At 53.1% G+C, this 26,613-nt stretch overlaps 1 protein-coding gene across 1 annotated transcript; it reads right to left on the reverse strand.

The window, feature by feature from the left end:
- Nucleotides 1-21,663: 21,663 nt before the first annotated feature.
- NKX2-2 (NK2 homeobox 2) lies at nucleotides 21,664-24,585 on the reverse strand. The gene is made up of 2 exons (XM_005889008.2): nucleotides 24,007-24,585; nucleotides 21,664-23,125 (listed from the first exon to the last, which is right to left on the reverse strand). Exons 1-2 carry the CDS (start codon nucleotides 24,263-24,265, stop codon nucleotides 22,563-22,565), a joined length of 822 nt encoding a protein of 273 aa, XP_005889070.1. The 5' UTR covers nucleotides 24,266-24,585; the 3' UTR covers nucleotides 21,664-22,562.
- Nucleotides 24,586-26,613: the final 2,028 nt, after the last annotated feature.

Here is a 26,613-nt window from a genome sequence, read left to right on the forward strand (position 1 = left end):
GCCGGGTACAGGATGCTAATGAAGGCTACAAATCCCCCTTCAGAGAGGCGTGTAAGCTGCAGAACCTTGCTAAATGCCTGTCATTAATGTAAACTGCAGCACACCAGCTGAACCTTGGGGTACGCTGAATTGCCCGGGGTGGCTTAATCTTCAGCCCTGCCAGTTGCAGAAGGATTACTTGTCTTTGGTGAACTCAGTTGAGAGTTGAAAGTAAATTTGCTTAAATAGTAGAGTTTAGAAGAGGAATAACATAAATAGGAAGAATCATAAATAACTGCTACTGGAAAGTAAACTACAGCTAACTCTAACCAAGGGCTGCCTCCCAGAGAAAAGCATCAGAAACTCTTGATTTAGGCTTTCGTTCAACTACCATATGAGTCACAGGAGAAAATGGGTTCTAGTTAAAGTCATGCATGGGTGCGTGCTAAGCCGCTTCAGTCTTGTCTGACTCTGTGTAACTCTATGGACTGCAGCCTGCCAGGTTCTTCTGTCCATGGGATTCTCCAGGCAAGAATACTGCAGTGAGTTGTCATGCCCTCCTCCAGGGGGTCTTCCCAACCCAGGGATTGAACCTCTGTCTCTTACATCTCCTGCATTGGCAGGCGGGTTCTTTACCAAGAGTGCCACTTTACCACGAGTGCCACCAGCTAAAGCCATAGTCATGACCAAAACAGTATTACCTTAATCTCAAAGCTACATTTCCCTGCGTGAGCCTTTGACAGTAAAGGGATATAAGGGTTTTGCTGATACTGAGCTTCACTGTTATCAGTACTGTTATGAAGACAATTCCCTGGCTTCAACTCCGCAGAATCAGTTTAAGAGCAAAACAATTATAAGCATCTTTTCCAAACAGAGCTGTCATAAAGAGGTTTTTTTTTTTTTTTAAGTATATAACTAATTCTATTAGTATTGATAAATATGTGTTCAGGATAAAATTGTTGTAAACTCTTCATATATGTTGACTTCTGCAGACGGCTGCTGTTTACCTACCAACCACTGACCTCTTCTTTCCTTCCCCCTTTATAATAGAAGTTCAGTTTTACTTAGGACACATATGTGATCCACTGAAAGGTGATGTTTTTCAACTTCCCAGATGGGCATGGCCATATGACTTGGTTTGGGCCAATGAGTTGAAAGTAAAAGTATTGTGTGAGGTCTCTTCAAGAGCAGAGGCACCTCTTTCTCTGTTCCTTACTTTGTCAGTGGGCCTAGAACATGGATGTGATGGATGGCCTTCCAGCAGCCATCTTGGATCATGAGGTCTAGGGTCATTATAGGGACAGAAGGACAGAGAACTCCAGAGAGCCTGGGCTCCCAAGGACTGTGCAGAGCAGCCCTGCCATCATGTACTGTCTGCCTCCAGATTTATTTCATGAGGGAGAAAAAGAAATCTGTATCTGATATAAGCTACTGTCATTTGGAATTTTCTGTCCTTCCCAGACAAACCTACTCTTGGTTGTTATGTTTCCATATTGCTCTGAGCCTCTGAAGCAGCAGCAACAAATACTCTCAAGGCACCTCTTTTGGGCTCAGACAGCATTAGACAGCACAGTCATCTCAGAGCCAACACAACTTACACTCAGAGACTGCGAGGATGAATTTCAGATGGTGGAATAGGGAGTATGAATGAAAATTCCTTTTCTTTTTCCTTTTTGGCCACTTGGCAAATGGCATCTCTGTGTTTGCCCTGCCATTACCAATGGAGGGGTTTGTGAGGCCAGTGCTTTCCTAGTGGGGCTTCCCCGATGGCTCAGTGGGTAAAGAATCTGCAAGCAAAGCAAGAGGCACAGTAGACTCAGGTTCAATCCCTGGGTTGGGAAGAGTCCCTACAGAAGGAAAATGGCAACAGACCCCAGTATTCTTGCCTGGAGAATCCCAAGGGCAGAGGAGCCTAGCAGGTTACAGTCCAAAGGGTTGCAAAGACTTGGACATGACTGAGTGACTAAGCATGCAAAAAAAAAAAAAAAAAAAAAAAGGACAGGCTTTCATAGTAGCTTTATCAGTCTTCAACATAGTCCCTGTTTCAAGAACTTACTCTGTACTCAGGATGTGGATGGCCGCTCCAGAGGCTGAGCAAGGACTCATTTCTGGGTCTTGCTCGTTTATTTTTCCTTTTATCCTTTCTCCCTCCATCTCTCCCTCTGACCCCTTTGCTCCTACGCTGTCCCTGACCTGCTTTCTCCATCTCTCTTTCTTTCTCCATTCCTTCTTTCCTTTCTGGAGCAGAAGTGTTTATTTGTGTGAGATGTAATCTTATTGGAAAAATTGGGGACTTTATTTTCTTAACAGAAAATATCACCTACCTCATAAACATTGCCCCTCATAAATCAATGGGGGTCATTTACCAAAAGGAATATTTAGTGAACATTCTCTGCTCATCTCCCCTTTCCCAGTCCCCACATTTTCCTCCCCACCATCCAGTACAGTTATTTGTGTCTTGTGTGGACCTGATATATTTGTTCAGTCTCTCAGTCATGCCCAACTCTTTGTGACCCCCTGGACTGCAGCATGCCAGGCTTCCCTGTCCCTCACCATCTGCTGGCGTTTGCTCAAACTCATGTCCATGGCGTTAGTGATGACCTGATATATAAATTCAAACAAATATTACATCTTCCTTCTGTGGTGTCCTTCAACTTGCATTTTTACACTTCATTGTGTGTCCTACAGATTTTCCATGTTAATTCACAGGGAGCCTCTTCATTCTTATTTTTTAAAGCGGTGTAATAGTCCATTTTAAGGAGCTGTCCAGGGTCCTGCTGGTGAGCACCACGATTGTTCTTACCAGCACTGCTGCTGAGAGCAGCCTTACACAGGTGTTGCATTTAGAAGGGAGGTGATAGTATCAGCTGCTGGGTGAATGTCTGGAGCTGAGTGGAACTGATGAACCACAACCACGTGTAACTATGTAGATGAAGTTCACAATTACAATCTTTTTTTTTTAAATCAAACCTGTGCACCCTGCAGTGAAAGCATGGAGTCCTAATCACTGGATCATCAGGGAATCCCCCACAGTTATAATCTTGAGTGGAAGAAACCAGACACAGGAAAATACATACCATAGAATTCTATTTATATAAAGTACAAAACTGGGCAAGACTAATCTTTGCTGTTAGAGGTCAAGATAGTGGGCACCCTTGGTGGGTAGTGACTGATAGGGCCCAGGGAGCTTGCAGGGATGCTGGGAATGTTCCCTTTGTTGATTGGATACTGGTTTCATTGATGTGTTCACCTCATAGAAATTCATCAAGTCATACACTTACAATGTGTCTTTTTTATTGGTGAGGAAACCCTGGCTTATATGTTTTACATGTATACATTATATTTGTGCTTCTATAGATGCGGTTTCAATCCCTGGATCAGGAAGATCCCCTGGAGAAGGGAATGGCAACCCACTCCAGTATTCTTGCCTGGGAAATCCCATGGACAGAGGAGCCTGGTGGGCTATATAGTCCATGGGGTCGCAAAGAGTCCAACATGACTTAGTGACTAAACAGCAACAACGATACATTCTAAGGCACTCTCCATCAAACTTTTAGTTTCTGTCCATCACCACGCAGTTGACCCCCTTTATTCATTTCGCCCTTGTGCACATCTATCCCCCCCGCCCTGGGAGCCACTGCTCTATACTCTATACCTACATATTTGTTTTTGTTTGGCTTGGTTTGTTTTGTCACTTTGCATTCGTTTGTTTTAAAATATTTGTTTATTTATTTGGCTATGCCGAGTCTTAGTTGTGGCATGTGGGATTTAGTTCCCTGACCAGGGATTGAACCTAGGTCCCCTGCATTCAGAGCACGGAGCCACTGGACCACCAGGGAAGTCCCTGTTTGTTTCTCATAGTCCACAGAGAGTGAAATCTGGGCTGATAAGGTGGGAAGAAGCCTGTGAAGAGAGGTAGGAACTCAGGGGCTGGAGTGCCAGCCCAGGGCAGGGTCTTGAGAGAACTGGAGTCCTCTCAGTGGTAGGTGTTCTGTCCATGATATGAATTAATTCAATGATACTGCTTTCCTCCTGACATTCAGAGCTGCTACTCTGGGAGAAATAAAACATTTTAGAGGACAACAAGTGGAAATCTAGTTGATGTTTGTTGGACCCTCTGAAGGAGGTGGCAGGCAACCTCTCCCCCCACCTCTTTCCTCCTCTATCTGCCTCTCCTTTGTCATTCCCATCCTGCCTCGTCCTCTAGGACACTGAGTCCCAGACTTCAATGCCTTGCAAACTCCAGCAGTTCCTTCTTCAGTAGGGGTCTATGGGGTTTTCCCTGCCTGGGCTCTCCTCATCCAGAGGGTGAGGGGCCCTCAGGTGGTGGTCCCGGGGCTGGGAGCCTGCCTTGGACATGGCCCCTCCCGTTCTGACTCCCTGACAGCAATGCTGCAGCTGATCTCCAGGATCACCTGCAGGAAAACCCACTTAGCCACAGCCAGGGCTGATTAAATTCCTCCCAGAGACTCCAGACTCATGTAAAGAATGCATGTTCCTTCTGGTAGTATCACTATAACCCACGCTTATCCACAACTATCCTCCAGAATAATTGCATTAAAAGAACTTTTGCCTGCTTTGAGATTTGCTTTCATTAGAACGGCCCTTGTGTTAGTTTAGATTGGTTTTGTCTGGAGCCAATCAGGACACTGAGCTGCTGATGACAAATGGATCCTTTCTGGTCCCCACGCTCCCTCCTCCATGGAAGGCGGCAGGGTTGGGGAGGGGGAGGACTGGAGTAGTGTTTCAGGTGAGCCGGCATGAAGGTGTGAAATGTACGTTTGCTTCGTGCCTTCAGTGTGGCCTAGAGGACCCGTCCACCAAGACGCGTGAAAAGTGTAATCGTTATTTGCTCAGTCGTGTCTGACTCTTTGTGACCCCTTGGACTGTAGCCCACCAGTCTCCTCTGTCCATGGAATTCTTCAGGTAAGAATACTGGAGTGGGTTGCCATGTTCTTCTCCAGGGGGATCTTCCTGACCCAGGGATTGAACCCAGGTCTCGCTTGTTGCAGGCAGATTCTTTACTGTCAGGGCTACCAGGTAAGCCCACCAAGAAGCATGCATGATGCTTCATGTGATACAGTTGTAACAACTTAGGTTAGACTTTTGATTGATAGACGGTACTGGTGGTGATTTTTCTGAGCATCCCTCTCTGACACTTCACATTGTAAAAGATAATATTTGCCTTTTATTTGGCATAACCTGATAATCCACTTCTTTTGTGGCTAGTAGAGCAGGAAGACTAAGATACCAGCTCTTAGGTTTGAAACCAACATCTACCATTTACTATGCAATTTCAGGTGAGTAGTTTAAAATTCCCACGATGTGGTTTTCCCATCTGTAAACTGGGTGCACTAAGAGGTACCAACCACACAGGGATGTGTGTGTGTGTGAAGCAAGCTACGTTGCTTCAGTTGTGTCCGGCTCTTTGAGATTCTATGGACTGTAGCCCGCCAGGCTCCTCCGTCCATGGGATTCTCCAGGCAAAAATACCGGAGAGGGTTGCCATGCCCTCCTCCCGGGGGTCTTTCTGACCCAGGGATTGAACCTGCGTCTCTTACGTCTTCTGCACTAGCAGGTGGGCTCTTTACCACCAGCACCACCTGGGAAGCCCACACAGGGCTGTAGTAAGGAGTGAATGAATGAACACCTAGTAACCACTTGGAACAGTGTCTGAGCATAGGAAATACTAAACAAATGTGCGGTATGATTATTAAAATTATTTTTTTTCAAAGAATGATGAACAGTTGTCATCTAAAATTGACTTGTGACCTCACCACCCTTGTTTACAAACACAGTAAAAGACACAGCCCCCTGCACAATGTGGAAGCTTAAATCAGTACCCATATCACTTCTCTTCTTCAATATCAAGAACTCACCTTGCCAAGGTGAGGGTCCCTCTGAAACAACAGGATACTCGAGAATCAGGACTTTGGATTTCAGCTGACCTGGGCAGATCATGTTGTGACTCTTTTCTCAATCTGCTTCATTTCCAAATATCAGCTCATGAAGATCAAAACCATCTTTGCTCTCCCTGTGGGTTTTGAGTAACTTGGATTCTTTCTTATAAAGTTTTGTTATTTCCAGGTGGAAGCTTACTTATACCCTGTGTCCCAAGAAATGACCCTCACCCCTTGGCCACATTTCTCCTGGGAAACCGGAGACAAAGGTCTTCTCCTTGAACGTGAGTATTTGGAGGCATCCTGGAATCTGGGCAGAGCAGAGGTCTGTGGCCACCTTTGGCACATTCTTAGTTGTTTTGAGGCCCAGCTGCTATATCCTTGGAAATAAATTTCCAGTCAATAAACACAAAGATAAATACCCACAAATGAAGATACAAACAGTATATTTTAAATTTATCTCATTTATCTCATCTCATACGTGTCTCAAAAACGTTTAAAAGCTGGAGGAGGAGGGAAGAGCATTCTGGGCTTGACCCAGCACCCAGCTTTCCACTTCCTTCCAGCCCCTCTCACCGCCATCACGTCACTCTCGTAGACTTTCATCTTTGGGGTAGCCTTTAACGTTTGGTTTATCAAGACCAAACTGCCACCGTGAGAGATCACAGGTGAGGAGGGGGAAGGGATACCCAGAGCCGACCCTGGAGGTAATTTTGGAGATCACCCCGAACTCAGTCTCCAAGCGCATGAACTCTGTTCTAAGATATCTGCATATCCATGCAAAGGTGTCCAAGGTGAATGAGAGAAATACGAAATCACCACTAGGCCAACATCGCAGTAAAAATCTTCATAGGCAAGATCCTTCACTGGATGACAAAATCTGCTGGCAAAAGCTTGAGGAGGATAACTTCCATGTTTACATGCCCCCTCCAAATAAGATGCTTGTTCATTACCAATGGAAAGATGGTAACCTGGCCATGGAGACACCAGGAGGATCCCACTTCACCCAGATGGTCATCGTCAGTGGTGAGACACATCGACTCCATGTCCCCCTGGCCTGACATTCTGAATCGAGGGGAACCCAGCTCCGCTTCTGCCGTGTGCTTCCCAAAGGGCACAATTTCAGTCTCAGGAAAAGATATCAGATAAACCCAAACCGGAAGACACTCACAGGCAAATGACAAGTACTCTCTCTCTCTCTTTTTTTTTAATTAAATTCTCTAGCTGTGGCATGAAGGCTCAGTTGCCCTGTGACATGTGGGATCTTAGTTCCCCGAGGCTTCCCCGGTGGCTCAGATGGTAAAGAATCTGTCTACAATGCAGGAGACCCAGATTTGATACTTGGGTTGGGAAGATCCTCTGGAGAAGGAAATGGCAACCTACTCCAGTATTCTTGCCTGGGAAATCTCATGGCCAGAGGAGCCTGACAGGCTACAGTGCATGGGGCTGCAAAGAGTCTGACACGACTGAGTAACACTAACACAAAGGGATCAAACCCACAACCCCTGCATAACAAAGCAGATTCTTAACCTGGACCACCAGGGAAGTCCCTGACCAGAACTCTTAACTAAAAGTTTCAAAGTCACGAAAGACAAAGGCCGAGCAGCTGCTCAGATTGCAGACCTTGCACCTACATGGAAAGTGCGATCCTGGAGTAGGTCTGGGGCCAGAAAAAGGACGTTAGTGGGAAAAGTGGCGAAATCCAAGCAAAGTCTGTAGTTGGGCGTCTGGTTCTGACGTTCATCTCCTGGTGGTGCTGATCACCCTGTGGTGATGGGATAGGTTCGCCTCGGAGGAATCTGGGTCGGGCGCAAATGGAAATGCTCCCAAACTCTCCCCGAAAGTAAGGCCTTTCCTGATGACAAAATGTGTCATTGTTTGATTGGTGGATGTATCACAGACTAGCGGATTGTCAAGTGCATCACAGCAGTGCAGAAAAGAACTTTGTATTTGACAGACGTCTTGTCAAAGAACATCCCAAATCTCGTCTTCGGAAAGCACTGTGGGGAACCCAGCAGTGTTTTCTTCCATTAAAGCTGTCTTCACTCCGGAAAACAAGATGAGCAAAGGTTCATCCAACCTGGTTACCAGCTTGAACACCCACTGGGGTACTGACCTTGAGGGACACAGGCAAACGTGTGTGTTTTTACTTATTGGAATGTAGTTGCTTTACAGTGCTGTGTTAGTTTCTGCTGTATAACTCCGTGGATCAGCTGTAAGTGTACATATATCCCCTCGCTCTCGAGCATCCCTCCCGCCATCCCCCCATCTCGCCCCTTTTGGGTCGTCACGGAGCACTGAGCTGAGCTCCCTGTGCCGTACAGCAGCTTCCCGTGAGCTATCTACTTTATGCATGGTAATGTATTTATGTCAGTGCTGCTCTCTCCATTTGTCCCACCCTCTCCTTCCCCTCCATGTCCACAATCCTTTTTCTACCTCTGGATCCCTGTTCCTACCCTGTAAACAGGCTCATCTGTACCACTTTTCTATGAATAGATTGCACATATATGTATTAATATATGATATCTGTTCTTCTCTTTCTGACTCACTTCATTCTGTATGGCAGACTCTAGGTCCATCCACATCTCTACAGATGACTCAATTTTGTTCCTTTAATGGCTGGGTAATATTCCATTGTATACATGTACCACATCTTCTTTATTCATTTATCTGTCCAGGGACATTGAGGTTGTTTCCATGAAACTATTTTGTTTTTTACAAAGTTGATCCAGAGACTTTTGTAAGATTGCACTTTTCACCCCTAGCGATTCCTGCAGGAGAGCTGAGCACAGTCTCTTCCTCAGGTTCATGGTAAACCAGAGCTCTCACAGTTACATGAGACTCGTTAGGTGACAAAACCAATGCAGGAAGAAGTCTGGGTCCCCCGCAAGAATCCTGGATTCATTGTCAACACACCTCAGAGTTCTTTCATCACGACAATGGCTAAAGATCTGTGTAAGAGTGACATTAAATGAACACCTTCAATTCCCACACTGCTGTGTGGCTTTCTCAGCACTTTCTCATTTTATTTCAGCAGCAGCCGCAGACTGTGGAGGGCCTTTGGGGCCCTGACTCCTGCCCTGGGTCACCACCACCCTTGCTGAAGGGGGGATGAGAGCAAAGAAAAGCTGAAATATCCTGGTCCTACTCCTCAAACCTGCCACTTTTGACCCTCTCTGATTTTGGTTCCACGTCAAAACTCTTTATTTCCTTAGAAAGGATACATATTGTGAAGCTTAAAAAAAAAATTGAATTGTGTGCAAATGGCATGGCATATTGTGTTGTTTTACTAAGCGTAAGTGAGCCATCATAGCTTTTAGGATCAGACTTTATCAAAATTTCAGAAGAATGCTCTACAACATGGATATTTAATGTTAAACTAGGTTTTTAGCACCTGACACAACCATGAACAGCTTCATCGTGGCCATTACTAAACAGACATTAAAGTATTCATGTAAATTCTATTTGAATAACTTTCATGCCTTGTAAAATCTGAAGAACCTTTGAAATTGATGTGAGAATGTTTAAAGAAATAAATTTGCTTTTAAGACCAGCTTTATCAGAATCCATGAAGGTTATACTGTGGCATCAATATGCATAGTATAAATGCTGGGGGAACAAAAAGAAAAAAAACCCCAAAGAATGAAAAAATTCCTGTTGGATGTCACGTTCCCTGTTTATTATTCTGCTGCTGCTGCTAAGTCGCTTCAGTCATGTCCGACTCTGTGCGACCCCAGAGACGGCAGCCCACCAGGCTCCCCTGTCCCTGGGATTCTCCAGGCAAGAACACTGGAGTGGGTTGTCATTTCCTTCTCCGGTTTATTATTCTGGGATCATCACAAAAGCACCATTAGCACTGCCGCCTCCCACTTCTCAGTCGCAGGGTTGAACTCTATCAGAGTCTCTTCCTCCAACTCAGCCATTAGGAGGAAGGATTCTGAGGAGAAAGGGTTGCCTTGCATATATTGCACCCTCTGCTTTCGTCGCTTTAGGTTACTGTTGCAAGATGAATGTTTATCCCATTTCCTCACTGGATTAATTAACCCAGCTTCTGCCTTGGTTTGAGCCCCCACCCCCATTGCCCAAGTCTCCATTAGAGCTTGCACTTCTCCTGTCCAGGTTGGGGGCACTTGACAACAGTGTTCATAATTGCTTTGTCTAATTGCGTGGGATCAGGGCTGTAAACTTTGCAAGGATGTTTGCATCAAGAGTGCTCTTTCAGTTTGCCTTGTTATTCCCTCCTGTGGCTGATCTCATACCTCATTTCAGCACACGACATCATGTCCCCTGAGGGAGTGACGCAGAGTCGGGAGGGGCTGACAAGGGAGGCCCTCACCCTCCCACACGTCCATCCTGCCAGGGACAGGGCTGTCCCTCTCTGTCACCAGATGCACCTTCCAGGGAAGAAGGCAAATCCTGAGTAGTCTCGTCCTGGTTCCCCCTGAGGTGATGAAGGGGACAGCTGGTAGGAGAGAAGGGGTGGCTAAGAAAAGGGCTTAAATTATGGAGCTCTTAGTTTGCAGTTCCTCATCCCTGAGACGTAGAACTGTATTCCAATCTAATTTCCTTTACAATCTAAATTCATTCTTCTGAGAAGGGTTCTACAGGATTCTGAAGCCTGTCTAAAGGGCCTTTGGTCTACACAAGGTCAGGAACCTATGGGCGGGGGCTCCAGCCTACCCTCCAGCCAAGCAAGAATGGGGGCTTCTGAGTGCCCCATCCTTTCTCACCTGACCGCAGCCCAGCCCAGCCCACCCCAGCCAGATATGTAGTCAGGAATCAGCCAAGACTGTCCTAGTATATATATTTTAAAAACCTCTGTTTTCTTTAATGGAATTTTACCTAGCCTGTAGCGTTTGTGACTGAAGGCAGAAAGTGTGTGAAAGGATAAACACACATCCTCACTCCCACTCCATGCCCACCCCTTCCTCACCCCTTCCCCACCCCTTACTGCCATGGCCATTCATTTCAGAGCAAGCGGAAGGTTTCAGGAGAGCAGAGGTGTTAATTAGCGTTTTATCAAGGGGTAAATGTTTTTCTCTGTACGGCTCCTTCCTAACAGAAGATCGGTATGGTTCAGATCTTCCCAGTCCTGTACGGAGCCTCTGGCCACATGTGATTAAACTTAAATTGGTAAAAATTAAATAAAATGGAAAACTCAGTTCCGCAGACTCACTAACTTCACTCCCAGGGCTTGACAGCCAACATGTGGCTGGTGACGACCACACTGGAGAACCAGACGGGAGGCACTGCCCTCGCTGCCCACATAGCCCCCCGGACAGAGGGTCTGAATCTTCCCTGCTCACTGCTCATCCGGAGCCCAGCCCAGGCCTGTCCGTCCATTTCATCCTCTTGTCTCCAAACTCCTCGGTCCTCACTCCTCTGTGTGTTTGACCCTCCCCTCCTGCACCTCGCTGAAGTCCTCTGCATGAAGAGCTGTGTGCGATGGTTCCCATTCAGAGGGGCAGGTGAGCCGTAATCAGGGGGGAAACAGGCCCAAGAGAATAACCAACCTGTCCGAAGTTGCACACAGACACAGCCATCTCCTGATTTTGGGTCCAGGCTCCTCATAGTCTGTGTATGCATCACAGTCACACAGTCCTGGTTTGAAAGACGGGGAGTCCCCTGAGGGCCGTGTGGATTGAGGTGGGAAGTGTGTGGGTGCTGCCCCCGGGCTGTGCAACGGGGCAGACTGCTTCCCTCCTTGGGCCTTGGCTTCTTATTTGGAAATTCCAGGGAGGGAATTGCTATGAAATGAGGCTAAGATTTCTTCTACTTGGTCTACAGAAACTTTGGATTAACTTTTTACACATATGGATTACTTTTTACTCTTCTCTCAAATGATTCAAAGACTATTTTAAGATTTCCTGCCCTCATATTTGGGGTGGCCCCCCCATCCAATGGTCATCATATTGATAATAGAATAATTGGATAATGGATAATAAATGGATAATGAATAATTGATAGGGGCTTTGGGCTATCCTGATAGTTCAGCTGGTAAAGAATCCGCCTGCAATGTGGGAGACCTGGGTTTGATCCCTGGGTTGGAAAGATCCCCTGGAGAAGGGAAAGGCTACCCACTCCAGTATTCTGGCCTGGAGAACTCTATGGACTGTACAGTCCATGAGGTCACAAAGAGCTGGACACGACTGAGCTACTTTTTCACTTTTCACCTGGTGACACACTTGGGCTTGTCATCCAGGCCTTCACTTCCTGCAGCAGCAGCTCCAGTCTCCCTCCCCGTGGAGCCTGCCCATCTGCCAAGTCAGAAGCTGCATTTCTCCAAAGTCTCAGGGGATTGGTTTTCTCTAAGTCTGCAGAACTCTCATCCATGCCCCGGGATAAGGACAAATGCAACTCAACAGAAACCTGCCTCCAGGGGACCAAGTGGACACAGGGAGCTTGTCAAATCCTCCCAGTTCGGCTCTGGGGAGGGGGTCAGGAGTGGGGGTTCCCTTGGGGTCTGAGCCCATCCCTGTGCAGGAGTCCATGCCCTCCTACATCCATCCCAAACACGTGAGCGTGTGTTCAGAGAGCACTTTGGGCTCTGGGATCCACTCCCGGCCCCGTTCTTCCATCTAATTAATGCTGCCATGGAAGCTTTCTGGTGGGGGTGGCCTTCCCATGTGCACCCTGAGGCTCTGTGATGCCTGTGAAATTGGGAACAGAAATTGGGTCTGTGGGATACACAGGAATCAGGTGGATGCTGGGCAACGTGGCTGCCAGGCACTGAACGGCCTGAGGAGACACCACCCCTGGGGCCCTCCAGAGACCTAGAGAGACCCACTGTCTCCCATGTGTGGGAAAAAAGAACTGGACAGTTCTAATCCATCAGATTAGAACCTCTGGAAGTGGCTATTTTAGCCTAGAAGACAGGACCAGGTGGGAGTCAGGATAAAAATGTCTAATGAAGCCAGAGTGAAGTTCAAAGTGAAAGATGACAAGGCTGAGACTCTGTCTCCATGGATCAGCCACTCGGGCCCCCGTGACAACGTCCCACAGACGTGTGTGTTGAACAAGAGAAGTTTGTCTTCTCAGCTCTGGAGGCTAAAGCTCTGAGATCAAGTGGTCCACAGCGCTGGTTTCTTCCGAGGCCTGTGTCTGCTGCCGCCCTGTCGCGTCCTTCTCGTGGTTGTCCCCCTGCACACATCTGAGTCCTGGTTTCCTCTTCCTATAAGGACAGCAGTCATATTGAACGAGCACCCACCCTAACAATCTCATTTTTAAAATGATCTCTTTAAGACCCAGTCTCTAAACAGTCATGCTCTGAGGCCTGGGGGTTGGGACCACGACGTGTGAACCTGGGGACACTATTTGGTCCATCTGCACAGCTGTCTTGTGGATCATGAGCGGCTTCTGCCACACGTGGACATATGGTGTCCTGCGCGCCTGGACCAAGAGTCACCGTGAAGGCTGGAAGCCAACTGCCTCTCGGGTGTTTTAGCTCCAGAACCTGCCCAGTGGGTACCCTGCACACCACAGGGCACTCTCTGACCCCTCTCGGGGTGTGGGGGGGCGGGAGGCAGAAATGTGGCCTGAGCTCAGAGATGCTGGGAGTCAGGCTTTCTGATGGGTGAGACCAAATTGCTGGTCTTGAGGATGGGTCCTGAGGGGGACAAGCACCATCATTCTGATCAGCTGCCCTGGGCTTGGCCTTGAGGAGCCAGAGTGACTGGGCAGCTGGTCTCTAGTCTGTAGGTCCCTCGCTACACAGTCACCTGGCTCACAGTTTTCTTGCCATCCCAAACTCTAGGGGTGGCATCCTAACATCTAGTTAGGATGGAAAGATGCATGAGCGGTGGTCACCCCAAGGAAGAGGCCACTGGGTGAGTCAGAGGTCAAGGGTAGTCCCGAGAGGCCAATGCCAGTTCCAGAATGAAGGTACCCTGAGAGCTCAGGTAAGTGTAGTGCAGTGTGAAAGTGACAGTGAAGTCGCTCAGTCCTGTCTGACTCTTTGTGACCCATGGACTATAGCCTAGCAGGCTTCTCCGTCCATGGGACTTTCCAGGCAAGAATACCAGAGTGGGTTTCCATTTCCAGGGATCGAACCCAGGTCTTCTGAATTGCAGGCAGATGCTTTACCCTCTGAGCCACCAGGGTAGCAGGTGTGGGGTCCCCTAAATTAGACCCTGAGACAAAGATTCATGTGCAAATAGTTAATAAGGGAGAGGGCCCTGGGAGGACCATCAAGAAGTGGCGGGAGAGATGGAAGGGGGCTGGTTTCTTATGTAGGCCACCACCGAAGGGAGCTAGTGACCCCAGGCCTGGCCGGCATCCTGGGCTCTAGCATCCTCCTGCTCCTCCTGCCACGTGACCTGGAAGCCTCACCCACGTGACCTGCGGTGCTGTCACCTGCAGCAGTCCCTGGAGCCACTCCCTCCATCCAAACCCACCAGAGTGGGACCTTCAACTGCAGCATTTCAGGTTGGAAGGAGCTGGCTGTATGACTGCTGGAGAAGGGCCAGCTATTTCTGAAAGGTGCTTTCACAGTTGAACTATCTGGTATCTGAAACAAAAATTGGATTTCTTGGGCTTTGCCTTATATGTCTATCCCTATCCTCCCAACTTTTTATGTTGGTATATGCCAAGGCCATTCCTTTATGTTGCAGCTTGCAGAGTTAAAGAAACATGGAGAGGTCTGGAAGCAAACACTTAAGTAAAATGCCTTTAATATTCTTGTTAATTTCTTAGGTTAAGACCAGCACCAGAACCAACAGAACATAACTTATTTTCCGTTTCCCACACATCAGGTAAAAGATGGATAATCATTTAAAGATACAAATATGAAAGTGAAAGTTGCTCAGTCCTGCCTGACTCTTTGCAACCCCATGGACTATACAGTCCATGGAATTCTCCAGGCCAGAATACTGGAGTGGGTAGCTCTTCCCTTCTCCAGGAGATCTTCCCAGCCCACGGATGGAACCCAGGTCTCCCACATTGCATTCTTTACCAGCTGAGCCACAAGAGAAGCCCAAGAACACGGGACTGGGTAGCCTATCCCTTCTCCAGGGGATTTTCCTGACCCAGGAATCAAACTGGGGTCTCCTACATTACAGGTGGATTCTTTACCAACTGAGCTATCAGGGAAACCCTAAGATAAGATCCTTCGGCAATTGAAAATCAATTGCCCTTTGTATAGGGCAATTGTCATCAGTCTGGGGGGGGGCAGTGTGCAGAGGGGAACTGTGTCACCAGACCTGGGGAGATGGCAGGCCACAGGCCTGGAGCTGAGAACAGACTCAGAGGGAGGACCCCCAGCCTGTTCTCCCTCAGTTCTTGGGGCGCACTTGCTGGCCCAGCATGGCCCCAGGGAGGGAGCTGCAGTGCTGGCTTCTCTGAGGGAGTCAAGGGGCTGGGGCCTGAGTGCTGGCTGTGGGCTGGAAACCCCAAACTCTGCTCTGTGGAGGAGCTTGCCTCCCAGCCATCTTCTGCAGAACAGGAGGGAGCCTCCAGGCACCCCCACCCCGCCGCCCTCTCCTGAAGTAGCACAGAGCACCTGCTAAACCTCCTTCCACCCTCTGGACCACTTCTTTGCCAGGACACTGCCTGGTTCCTGGGGGTAGGTACTTCTTGGAGACCTAGTTTCCTCATCTGCAGGAGCACAGGTTAGGGGTGATGATCAGGTAAGATGTAGGAAGAACAGCATAAGATGCATAAGATGAAGTAGGCAGCAGCGGATACTCAGTAAACGGTGGTTGCCACGACCTCCTGGTATGGGGCTGAGGTCAGAGAACCCGGTTTCCCACTATTCACCCTACAAGGTGAAACAGCAGCAAAGGAAGGGGTGGTGGTTTCTTTCACCTAAGCCTTTCAGAAACATCCCAGCAGGAAGGAACACTTTGGGATTGATGGAAATGTTCTGCATCCTGATTGTGGAGTGGCGGTGACACTGGGATGGCGTCAGCAGCCCGGGGAAGGGAAAAAGTGCTTGGGCTGGGTGGATATACCTTTAAACTCTTCTATCACAGCTCCAGGCGCCGAGTTCAAGGGCAGAGAGTTTTAACTTTTCTGGAATCAAGGGCAGAAAGTGTCAAAGTTTCTGGAATTAAGCCTGAGCAATCTTTCTTGCCTTCTCCCAAATAAGTGGACACACCCACCCGCACGCCCCAACCCTGGCGTAAAGGACGCCTCACCCACCCAGCTCCTGTCCGCGGGTATCCAAGCTCCACTGCCCTGACAGTCTGGACGGCGCCCGCCGCCGGCCTTTTCTTATCCAATCGCGCCACCCCGCGGACACCCTGGGCACTGCCGCCTCCCCGACTTGCCACCCCCCTCGCGGCGGGTGTGGAAGGCGGGGGGGTATCAGAAAGTAAAGGCACGCACGTGTGGGAGACTCGCGCTCCTCGGACAGGAGGCAGTTTCACGTCGGGCATTCCCGGGACAATCAACCAAACGCGCTGCAGCTGCGGGCCCTGGGCTCGGCGGGCGGACGTGGCCGCATTGTACCCGTCCAGCCCCCAGCCCGCTGTCCCCCGCACCCAGCTTCTCAGGAGACACCCAGGGGCCGGCGCCCTTCCTACCATCGGCGAATCCGGAGCTCCAACCCGGGCCTCAGCGCCGGGGGCGGCTCTGAACAGGGGTGGGGGGCGCCGTCCTGCCTCCCTCGCTCGGACCCCAGCGTCCGGCGTCGGCGCGGCGTCTCCCTCTGGTGGCCGGACGGCGCGGCTGCATCGCCCACCTTGCGTTCCCCGGAGCGGCCAGCGGCTCGGAGGGCTCACCGCCCACCGTGCGCCCCCCGGAGCGACCCGCCGCACCTGCACCGGATTGGGATCCAGGACCAGCGGCAGTGGCTGCAGCCCCCGACTCGGTGGTGAGCGACAGGTGAGGGTCTCTCCTTCCTAGGACACTACCCCCCACCCAAGCCCAGCCCTCCAGCCCTCCAGCCCTCCATCCAAATCGGAATTCCCTTTCAGCATCGCTCTTTTATTCCCTGAACCACTTGGCGCCACCATTCGCCCGCCCTTACAGGGACTGACACGTGCGAGAGGTCGTCTCGGGGTGGTGGACCCCACTCCCTGAGGCCCGTCGCGGAGCCCTCCCCGTGGCCAGCGCGCGCCTGGACCACAGGACGGCTTTGCTGTTTATGCCCAAATGTAATGCAGACTGTGGAGAGGACTGGCACGTCCTTGTAGGGAGAAGGATGGAGGGAAAGTTACAATTGAGTAAACGAGTGGTCCGCAAACGTAGGTAGCCCCATCGACGAGCGGCACCTGCCGAGCTCGCCGCCGATTTACACACTCTAATCCGGGTTCGGAGCCGCCGACTCCTCACTGGGCCTGGTTGCGCCTTGGTGGAAAGGCGGTCGGGGACCTGGAGGAGGGGCGCGGCTGCCTCCCGGCGCTCTCCCGGGGCGTGGGGCGAGGCTGGGCACGCCGAGGGGCTGGAGCGCCTCCTGGCGGCGGCGCGCGGCCCGCGCGGGGGTCTCCTGCCCCCTACCCCGGCCCGTGCGTCTCCGGGTTCCCTGCGCGGCTGGTGGCCGGCGGGCCTGCATTTCTTCACTTGCTCGGGTGGCGGCGCCGAGGCCTATTCGTCTTTTTATTAATAGTGATGCCCCGGGAGGAAGGGGGAAAAAAAATTGAGTCCTTAAAAACCATACAGGATGGATGGGAGAGGAAAGTGTGTGTGTGCGTGTGCGTGTGTGTGTGAGAGAGAGAGAAAATTGGGGCGTTGGTGAAAGCAATAAAACTCAGATCGCTTCCTTGGAGAGATAGCGGTGGCTATAATGCGCTGGGGGATCAGGGGTTTATTTGCAGATCCTGGATAAAAGATGATATATCGACACAGTTTAGAGTGTCATTGCGCTCGGCCTCTCAGGAAGCCACAAGTACATATTTCCTGAAATACCGGCCAACACAATATCTAATCCACACGGCACTTAAGCACGGGAGAGGAACCTCGGCATCTCCAAAGTTCTGGGCCCCGGAGACCCCACCCGGGCTGGATCTGGTGCGCCCGGACACCCCCTCCCCTAGTCTTTGTCTTCAGGCCAAGTATCACTTAGTGTAGGGCCTTAATAAATACGTCTGAGAACTGTCCTTATGCTCGGTAAATATTGGATTAGCTTTTCAATGACCAAGCTCTTGAAAAGGCTGGAGAAATCCACACCAGGTCTCGACTAAGCCCAATAGTCAATAGGTAAGGAAAAGACTGTTTCCTTGGCTGGGGTGGGGAGTGTGGCGATGGGGGGTTCCTACTCTTATCAAGTTAGAGGATTCTACTAAACATGACAGCAGTTGTGGGAAATAGAAAAACAAAGGGGGTGGTCGCCTGAAATTTGGATGAGCTGTTATTTCCGCCTGGAAACCTTGATGGATTCTATTTCTATTTCCATACAGCGCACAGCCTAAGCAAGAATTCGTTTTGTCTAACACGTTTTTTGTTTGGGGACTCCTTACGAGAATTTCTGACTTGGCTCTAGGGACAAGGTATGACCCCAAAGCTCTCTGACCGCCCACTAACTTTGGAGTGCTTAGGTGAGTCAATCCCACTCTGCTTCCGTTTTCCAAAGGCAACGATGCAGGAGACATTGAGAATTAAAGAGGAAGTCCCTTTCTCCTCCAGCACGGAGGTGCTGGTCGTTAAAGAAGTTTCTAAACTGGTTTCCAGTGGTAGCACCGAGATGCCAGGAGGGTCCGGTGCATAATTTGAATGACAGGGGGTTGGTCACTGAGGGGTCCCGCAGGGTGAAAGCCGGCTCAGACCGGCTGCAGCGGATATCCAAGGGTAAAGAGTCCCTTGGCGTCCCTGACCCTCTACGGCAGAGCGAGGAGGGCTGGCTCCGTGCGCCCAGGCGTCAGGACGCGTCCAATTCAGGAACAAGAGACCTGGCTCTTCATCTACCCTAGAGCCGCGAAGCTGGTGGCCTCGGCGCTTCTCCCGACGCTGGGCACCTCGGTGTCCTCCTGCGCCTGGCACGGTCCACTGGCCTCTACTCCAGGCTCCTAGACAGGAGAGGCCTAGCCGCTAGCTGAGCTCCCCGGAGCCCGCAAAGCGCGCGCAAGGAGCCCCGACCCTGAACGCGGACGTACACAGACTCGAGCCCCAGCTTAGAGCCAGTATTTGCTAGAGGGACCGAGGCAGAGACAGAGAAAGAGATCTCCAGCTCTCAGAGTGTCACGGGGCCTAGGCGGGGCAAGCGCCCTCTGAGGCCATCAAAGACAGGGGTGGCTGTTTCCCCCTCCTCCAGCCTCCTCCCCAATAGATATAGCACGAATTTTTAATGCGTCTTCCTTTCACAGACAACAATACAGGGTTTGAAAGCCGGACACAATTTGGGTTTTGTGCGGGTCCCTCCTCGCGCTCCCTTGGCCCAGCTGGCCATATGGAATCCAGCATGGAGCCCGCGGATGACAAAGGGACCCAGTGACGGGCCCAACAAAACCCCAAGGAGACTTCTGCCTGACTCTGGGATTCACTGCCCGCGATAAGCGCGCTGAATGGTGCGGGGTGGAGGGACGGAGGGTGGGCCCCTTCTCCCTCTTCCCCTCTCTGTCCCCTGCGATCCTTTCTCTGTCCCTTTTTAATATGCACGCCTCTAACATCCCCGGCTCCCAGCTCTCCCATTGTGCCGTTTTGTGCGGCCCCGCTGTAGATTGGGCGAAGATAGACTGCTGAAGCGAACCCGGCGCCGGGTGCGCTCCCAGGGCGCTGGGGTTAGGGCCACACAGGCTCTGCGGGCGCTTTTATTGACTCCGTGGGGACCCGAGGACAGAGAGAGGCGGGCGTCGGGCCCACCTCCCGGGCTCCGAGCCGCTGGAGCGCACACCCAGACAGCAGGCCCGGGGCCTGGCCACCGCCCCAAATGTGCCCTCAAAGCGCACACGTGGAAGCCTGAGAGAACTTGGCCCTTCCACGCTGCCTCCTTCCTCGCTGGAGGCCTGGCGGGGGCGGGGGGCAGGCGCCTACGATCATTTTTGGCTTCCAGAAGTTTGGGTCCTGAAACAGTCAAAAGCAGCCAAGTCTTGGGGCTGTGCCTCGGGTCTCCTGACAACCCTACTCCAACAGGCTGAGAACTCTCACTTTCCCGGCGGGCGGATGGGGTTATAGGGAGGTTACTAGAGGAATGTTGAGTGGTTGGTTGGTAGCTGGGCAAGCTGGGCATTGGCACACACGATTTGGGAATTCTCCTAGTTTTTTCAAAGAGCAAAATATAAAACTTCAAACGTTTCCACGCTAGTGTGGGGAACAAAGGTAGACTTTCCAGCATTTAGGAAAACCTGAAAGAACCCAGTCGAACCTGGAGAGGAGAAAGGACATTTAGGAGGATATTCTAAAGACTCCAGCGCCCTCAATTATCCAGGGGTGGCTGCGCAACGCGGGAAGAGCGTGAAATCACGTCCCGGGCGGGTAGCGTTGAGTGCTATTGACGCGCCGATTTGGTCACACGGATAATCATGTTTGCTTTAGATATTGAATTAAATCTGATCATCAACCAGAGGCAGCGAGTAAGTCAGCTGGGACCGGCTCCTTTTGCTCTGCCTCCTCGCCCCCCGCCCCCAGCCACGGACGTGGAGCTCGAGAAAAAAAAAACTGTTTCCGAATGGGGCCGACTTCCAATATCCCGAGGCGTCTCCCAGCTCTGGCTGGGCTCTGAGCTTCGGAGCCTCGAGTGTTTTCGGAAATCAGCGAGATAACAGGAGATAGGAGGCCCTATCCCCGAGTCCTCGGGGCCCTCTGCGATGCTCCCCGGGTATGCGCCGGCGTCCTTCAGGGAGCTCTCCCGGCGACAAGGGTGGGATGGAATCTGACCTCTAACGAGGGAAGGACTGAGGCGCCCTCCCCCGGGCGAACTTGGGCTGTGTGCTCACCTCCCGCTCCCCTCACCGCAGCCCAGGAGGCCGGGGCGCACCACCCCACCCCAGATCCCTACTTTCTAGAGAGCAATTTGCTCAGCTTCACGCCAGAGAGCTGGTCTTGGGGGGTACCGCGCACAGCCGAATGCTAGTAAGGGATGAGGCCCGGCATCCAGTCCCGGGAGACAGCTGGAGACGCGGAAAGAGGGGATGCAAGGAAGGCTCCGGTTAGCAGGGATCGCCTCCGGCTCCCGCTGCCTGGCCCTCCCCGGGCGAGAAGCCTGGCGAGAAGCCTGGCGAGAAGCCTGGCGAGGCCACCGCACACTCCTGTCGCCCGCGCCCCGGTCCCTGCGTCCCTCCTTGTAGCCTAAGCCTGAAGCGCCCCGAAACCCATCCCGGGCCTCCGCGCCCAGGTCTGGGAGCCTCCTCTAAGGTCACCTCCCGACCCCGGGCAAGGGGGTTGTGGATTGGAGAGAAGACGACCGGTCTCAACCTCAGCGCTCCCTCCCCTTCTTCGCACGAGCTAAATCAAATGCAACAAAGTGAAAGTCACGAGTGTAGTGGCATCAACAGCTCCCCAGCTGAAGGAGCCACTCGTAGACTTGGGCAACCGAGGGAAGGTTTGCTCTTCTGGCCTTCGAGTTTTCCAAAGTCATTCTTCCTCCCGCGCCAGGACGCAGACGCCCGGAGGCAGACAGGGGGCGAGGCCGAGAGAAGCCGGGCGACCCCGGGCGGCCGCTCGGCCGCTCACAGGCCCGAGGCCCGGCGCTCTCGCCTAAGGTCTGGTGTCCCAGGGCCGAGGCGCGGTGCCTGACCCGCCCGCCCGGGCGAGGCCTGTTCCCGGGGCCTCTGCCGCGCCCCGGGTGCCCCGGCCTCCAAAGGATGCTGGGGGGCGCGGGGCCCGCGGCCTGGCCCGGCTCCTTGCCCGAGGCCTCAGGCCCGGCGCGGGGCGACAAAGTAAGACAGAACCGGAGGGCCGGGCTTGTATTTTTTTAAACACAGGATTTTTATTAAAATTCTTATTTAAAAAAATTGAAAGCTTTCAGCGCCCGGCGCTCTTGGGGAACCGCACAGAACCGCTGAACTCCAATTTCCGGGGCTCAGGCCCAGGAGGACGGGGCAGGGGGCCTTCTCGCTCGCCTACATTATGTTTTTCTTTTGTCACATTTGAGAAATGTTTGCACTGAACAAAATTTAAAAATATATAAAGAAAAGAAATCAGGAGTAACCAAACAGAAGCAAACCAAAACAAACCACAAAGAAAGGAGTTGGGCCCGGAGGAGTACGGGCCCTTCCTGAAGGTCATTTTGGCAACAATCACCACTGATATTTACAACGAAAAGCGAAATCTGCCACCAGTTGTCAGAACGTTTACATGGCCATAAATATTTAGCATTTTCTTATAAAAAAAAAAAAGAGAAAAAAAATCCTCTATATTTTTAAAGTGTTTTCCACTTGCTTTAGAAGAAGACGCTGACAATATCGCTACTCACACAAACGTATTTTACAAAATTCACAAAAGCAGGGCGCGGGGGTGGGGGGTCTTTTTCTCCTTCTCGAGTGAGGAAGTTAACGTTGGGACCATTAGGTCCCCGGGGAGAAGCAGAGAAGCGAAGCTGCGCAAACATTCTGTAAACACGGCTTAGGGTTCAGCCATCTCCAATGGTTCAAACGGAGAGAGGGGTGAGGCGGAGCTGGGTGGGTGGAACTGCCTCTCCATGGAGGTGCAGGCCAACTCTTGGAGCCTCTCCGACGAAGCCGAGAGTCAACTCGACTCCATAATAATAATTATAATAATATAATCACCACCGTACGGGCCGAGAGTCCTCCGCGCCTCTGCCGCCGGGGTGGGGCCTGGGCCAGGGGCCTCGAGTCTGGGAGGGGCAGGCGCTCACCAAGTCCACGGCTGGGCCTGGACCAGGGGGTGTGCTGTCGGGTACTGGGGGGCGCCGGCCGAGCTGTACTGGGCGTTGTACTGCATGTGTTGCAGAGACTGCGCGCTGTAGGCCGAAAAGGGGATGCCCGCCTGGAAGGTGGCTGCTGCCAGGTCCTGGGCTTTGAGCGCGTGGCACGGCTTGCCGTCCCTGACCAAAACGGGCACGGCCACCCGGCGCGGTGAGGGCAAGGGCGTCACCTCCATACCTTTCTCGGCCCGGGCGCGCTTCATCTTGTAGCGGTGGTTCTGGAACCAGATCTTCACCTGCGTGGGCGTCAGGCGGATAAGGCTGGCCAGGTGCTCGCGCTCGGGCGCCGACAGGTACCGCTGCTGCCGGAAGCGCCGCTCCAGCTCGTAGGTCTGCGCTTTGGAGAAGAGCACCCGCCGCTTCCGCTTCTTGCCGGCGTCCCCCCCGCCGCCGGGGGTCTCCTTGTCATTGTCCGGTGACTCGTCGGCCGATGGCTCCGGGGACTTGGAACTCGAGTCTTGGGGCGCCGCGCCGGCCGCCAGCCCGTGCACTGGAAGAGAGGGAAGTCTGTCAGACGCCTGTAGTCCCCGTGCGCCCTGGATCCTCCGCGCGCCCTCTGCCCCGCGCGCCCTGCAGGCCGGCCCGGCTGCCTTCGCCCAGACCCTCGCCCTGCTCCACACCGGATGGAACTGTCGGCGTCTCCCCGCTCCCCTGGGGGAAAGAGAAGAGGCAGGAGTAGGGGCTCGGGGCTCTGGTTTCTAGGGGTTCCCCCAGGATGGGTGCGTATTTGGGGGGGGGCGGGGAGGAGTGGCGCGCAGAGGAGATCACCGCGGGTTATGGGCTCCGGCCCCCTTAAGCAGTTTCCTCTCCGGAGAGACGTGGGCAGATTTTTAAAAGAAAAAACCCACAATCCCGGCATTGATCGGGTCGGCCATTTAAGGCAGGTTTTTGGGGGCTTTCGTTTCTGCTTTCCGACTTTCTGGACACCCTCCGCACTGCACAAAGCAGCCTCTATGAAACGTGGAGGGGGGGTAGGGTGAGCTATTTATACCCAGGCCACCCTCTCCCCGTACCCCGAGGCAGGCTGGCCGGCTCCAGGCTGGTCACTCCCGGCAGTCGGAATGGGGGAGGGGGCCACGGCCCGAGCCGTCCGTCCCGGTTGACGTCTGTAACCGGCCCTTGGGAGGTACTCCCCTCCCCCGCCCCTTCCTCCTAATTTCTCTTTGGAAAGAACGTGAGACCAAGTGTCCCCCCCTCACTCCCATCCCAGGGGCGTCTGGCGAGGCGGGAAGAGAACAGGGCATCCCAAACAAGCGTTAGGCATCTTTCCGGGGCGCAGGGTGAGGGATCCGGCTCACGGGGCCCCTTCCCCTTCCTGCGTCCGGTCCGGGCTGCGGTCACCAGCCGCGGCAGTCCAGCTGCGCTACTTACGCGAGTACTGAAGGCCCTCGGTGCTGGCCAGCCAGCGCGTGTACGGGTTGTCGCTGCTGTCGTAGAAGGGGTTCTTCAGGGGCAGGCTCTGCACTGTGTCCAGGGCGCCCTGCCCCAGCGGCCCGGCCCTCTTGGCGGGCTCCGGCCCCTCGTTCTCCTCCTCCGGCCCTTCGGCCACCGAGCCCTCCTCATCGTTGGTGTCCGGCAGGTCCAAGATGTCCTTGACCGAAAACCCCGTCTTTGTGTTGGTCAGCGACATGGCCCGGACCCCGCAATTTATGCCGCAAAGTTGTAGCTTCACTTGATCAATTCGTGGCTCTCCCAGTAGGGGCGGGGGAGGGGGTATAGGGAGAGGGGTTGGGGGAGGGGAGGGGGGGATGGGCTTTAATTAGAGAGATTATTATGTTTAAGAAAGAGAAAGAAACTCTCGGAGAGGGGAGAGGGGGGAAAAAAACCCCAGGCGTTGTCGGTGTCTTCTCTACAGGCACGCGGAAATGGACGCGGGGTGCCGGGCGGCCTGCGCGCCAGCGCCGCGGGCCGGGCCCGAGTTTGTAACTCCAGGAGGGGTGCCAAGGCGGCGTCAGCTCCGGCGGCCGCTCGGCGCGCGGTGGCGGCTGGTGGCGAGGAAAAAATGGGCCATTGCCCGAGCGATCAGTCCATATAAGGCTGGGCTCCACTCACGAACCTGGGGAGAGGGGGGGAAGAGGGGGAGAAAGAGAGGGAGGGAAAGAGAGACAGAGGGAGGGAGGGGGAGCGAGAGAGGGAGCGAGAGAAGGGTGGAAAAAAAGGAGGGGGGAGACATTAAAACCCAAAGGTTGGACACGTGTGGGCGGGTCTTGGAAGTCAAGTGGATGAAGACTGTATTTGCAGATGTGAAATTGTGGGTTTTGGGGAGCTCCGCGCTCCCAGCCAACAGCCCTCTAGAGCAAGATGAGAGGTGTAACGTGTCAATTAATTGCAAAGACTGGGCAAGCCTTTTTTTTTTTTTTTTTTAACCCAGTATTTACATACAAAGGACCACCGCGTCGCTCGCGACTCCACACACTTGAAAGGGCCGTTTTAACAAATTGCATCTTAAAAAAAAAAAAAAAAGGGAGGGAGGAGGAAAGAAAACAAAACAGAAAGCCGGAGGAGGAGGAGGGAAAAGAAAAAAAAAGTCCTCCTTAACATTCAAGGGTTCCTGCCTCCCCGCCCCCGCGCGCCCGCCCCCAGCAAGCCGGAAAATTGGCGATTTGTGGCGCCTTTGGAAAAGGGGGAGGGGGCGCAGGCTGAGTCGCGGAAATCTCTCCTTCCCATCGCTGGCGGTTCCCTAAACAAGATCCGGTTCAAATGGCAAGAGCCCAACTTCTGTAAGCCTCCTAGGTCAATATTTTGGTTGAGGCTTAAGGATGAGTACCAGAAATGACAAGGCAAGTAATTGATTCTAGTTAACGCCGAAAGAGCCCGAAATCCAGGAGAAGGATCGGCTCGAGGCCGACCGGAGCCACCACCCAGCGACACCCGCACAACTCCCCCCCACCCCGGCCCGCCACCCTTTATTTGCTAAAGACATTTATTTCCGTCTCCCCGCCTCCCCTCTCCCCCTCCAGCTCCGTGCAGCCGAGCAGGACAGCACCGTTCTCTTGGCGCTGTGCGGACGCCCGGGGAGGGGCGGGGGAAGGGGGAGTTGGGACGTCTTCCCCGAGCCTCGATCGGCCCCGGCCCCACCACCTCCGGGCCCGCGGGCCGCGCCCTCCGTGTGGAGGGAAGGGCAGACGGCCCCGCGCCCTCCCTGCCCCCTATTATGCCTCCCTCTGCAGCCTCCAGCGGGGGCGGAGAGAGGGGAGGGGTGGCGGGGCGCGGGCGCGGTCTCCAGGGGGGCGAGGACCCCAAAACGGCGGAGGAGGGGGTCACAGGGCGGGAGGTGCTGCTGATTTCTCTGTGGAGTTTTCTTCTCCGCAGAGAGTCCTTTCGGATGCCTCAGGGGCGTGTTGCGAGGACACGCCGCAGGCTCCCAGCTTGCGTGAGGTTGGAACTGAACTTTCCCGGGAAGGCACCTTCTGTCCGGGGCCGGCGAGGAAAAGTCCTCGCCGCAGCCCCGCCCCTCCTTCCAGTTTTGTATTTTTGGCGGGGGGGTGGGGGGCAGGTTTGCTACCTGATGCTCGTCCACCCCAGAGAAGCGTCTGAACTGTGCTTTGCCCGGGGATCGGGGAACGGAGAAGGCCGCGGCGGGGGTCCAGGTCTGGCCGCCTCCTCGCCGCGAGCGCAGCGCGGGCGCCCGGCCTCCCCGTGCGCAGCTGCGGCCTCCGCGCCCCGGCCGCCCCCGAGTTGCCAGCGCCCGGCGAGGGCGCCTCTCCCTGAGCCGCTCGGCGGCTTTCTGCAGCCCTCGCTGCCTCGCCCCCAGTATGTGACGTGGGTGACAATGCCCCAGGTTAGAGCGAGCCCCTCGTCGGCGCGTCCTGGGTGGTCGGACCCGGGCAAACACAAATACAAACCGATTGCTAAGCTGCGGACAATGAGCGAAATGTAGACAAATGTCCCGCTCCCGTTGGAAGCCTTTGTCCCGGCTCGGTTTTTGCATTTATTTCAGTGGCGAAATAATACATGATTGACGCTCTCTTTCAATGT

The sequence above is a fragment of the Bos mutus genome, chromosome 13 (assembly GCF_027580195.1).
Source record: "Bos mutus isolate GX-2022 chromosome 13, NWIPB_WYAK_1.1, whole genome shotgun sequence".
NCBI lineage: Eukaryota > Metazoa > Chordata > Mammalia > Artiodactyla > Bovidae > Bos > Bos mutus.

Coding starts and splice junctions, on each gene's coding strand:
- NKX2-2 (XM_005889008.2), bottom strand. CDS start 24,265: ATGTCGCTGACCAACACAAAGACGGGGTTTTCGGTCAAGGACATCTTG. Junction 23,126..24,006: donor CGAGGGCCTTCAGTACTCGC/GTAAGTAGCGCA, acceptor CCTCTCTTCCAG/TGCACGGGCTGGCGGCCGGC.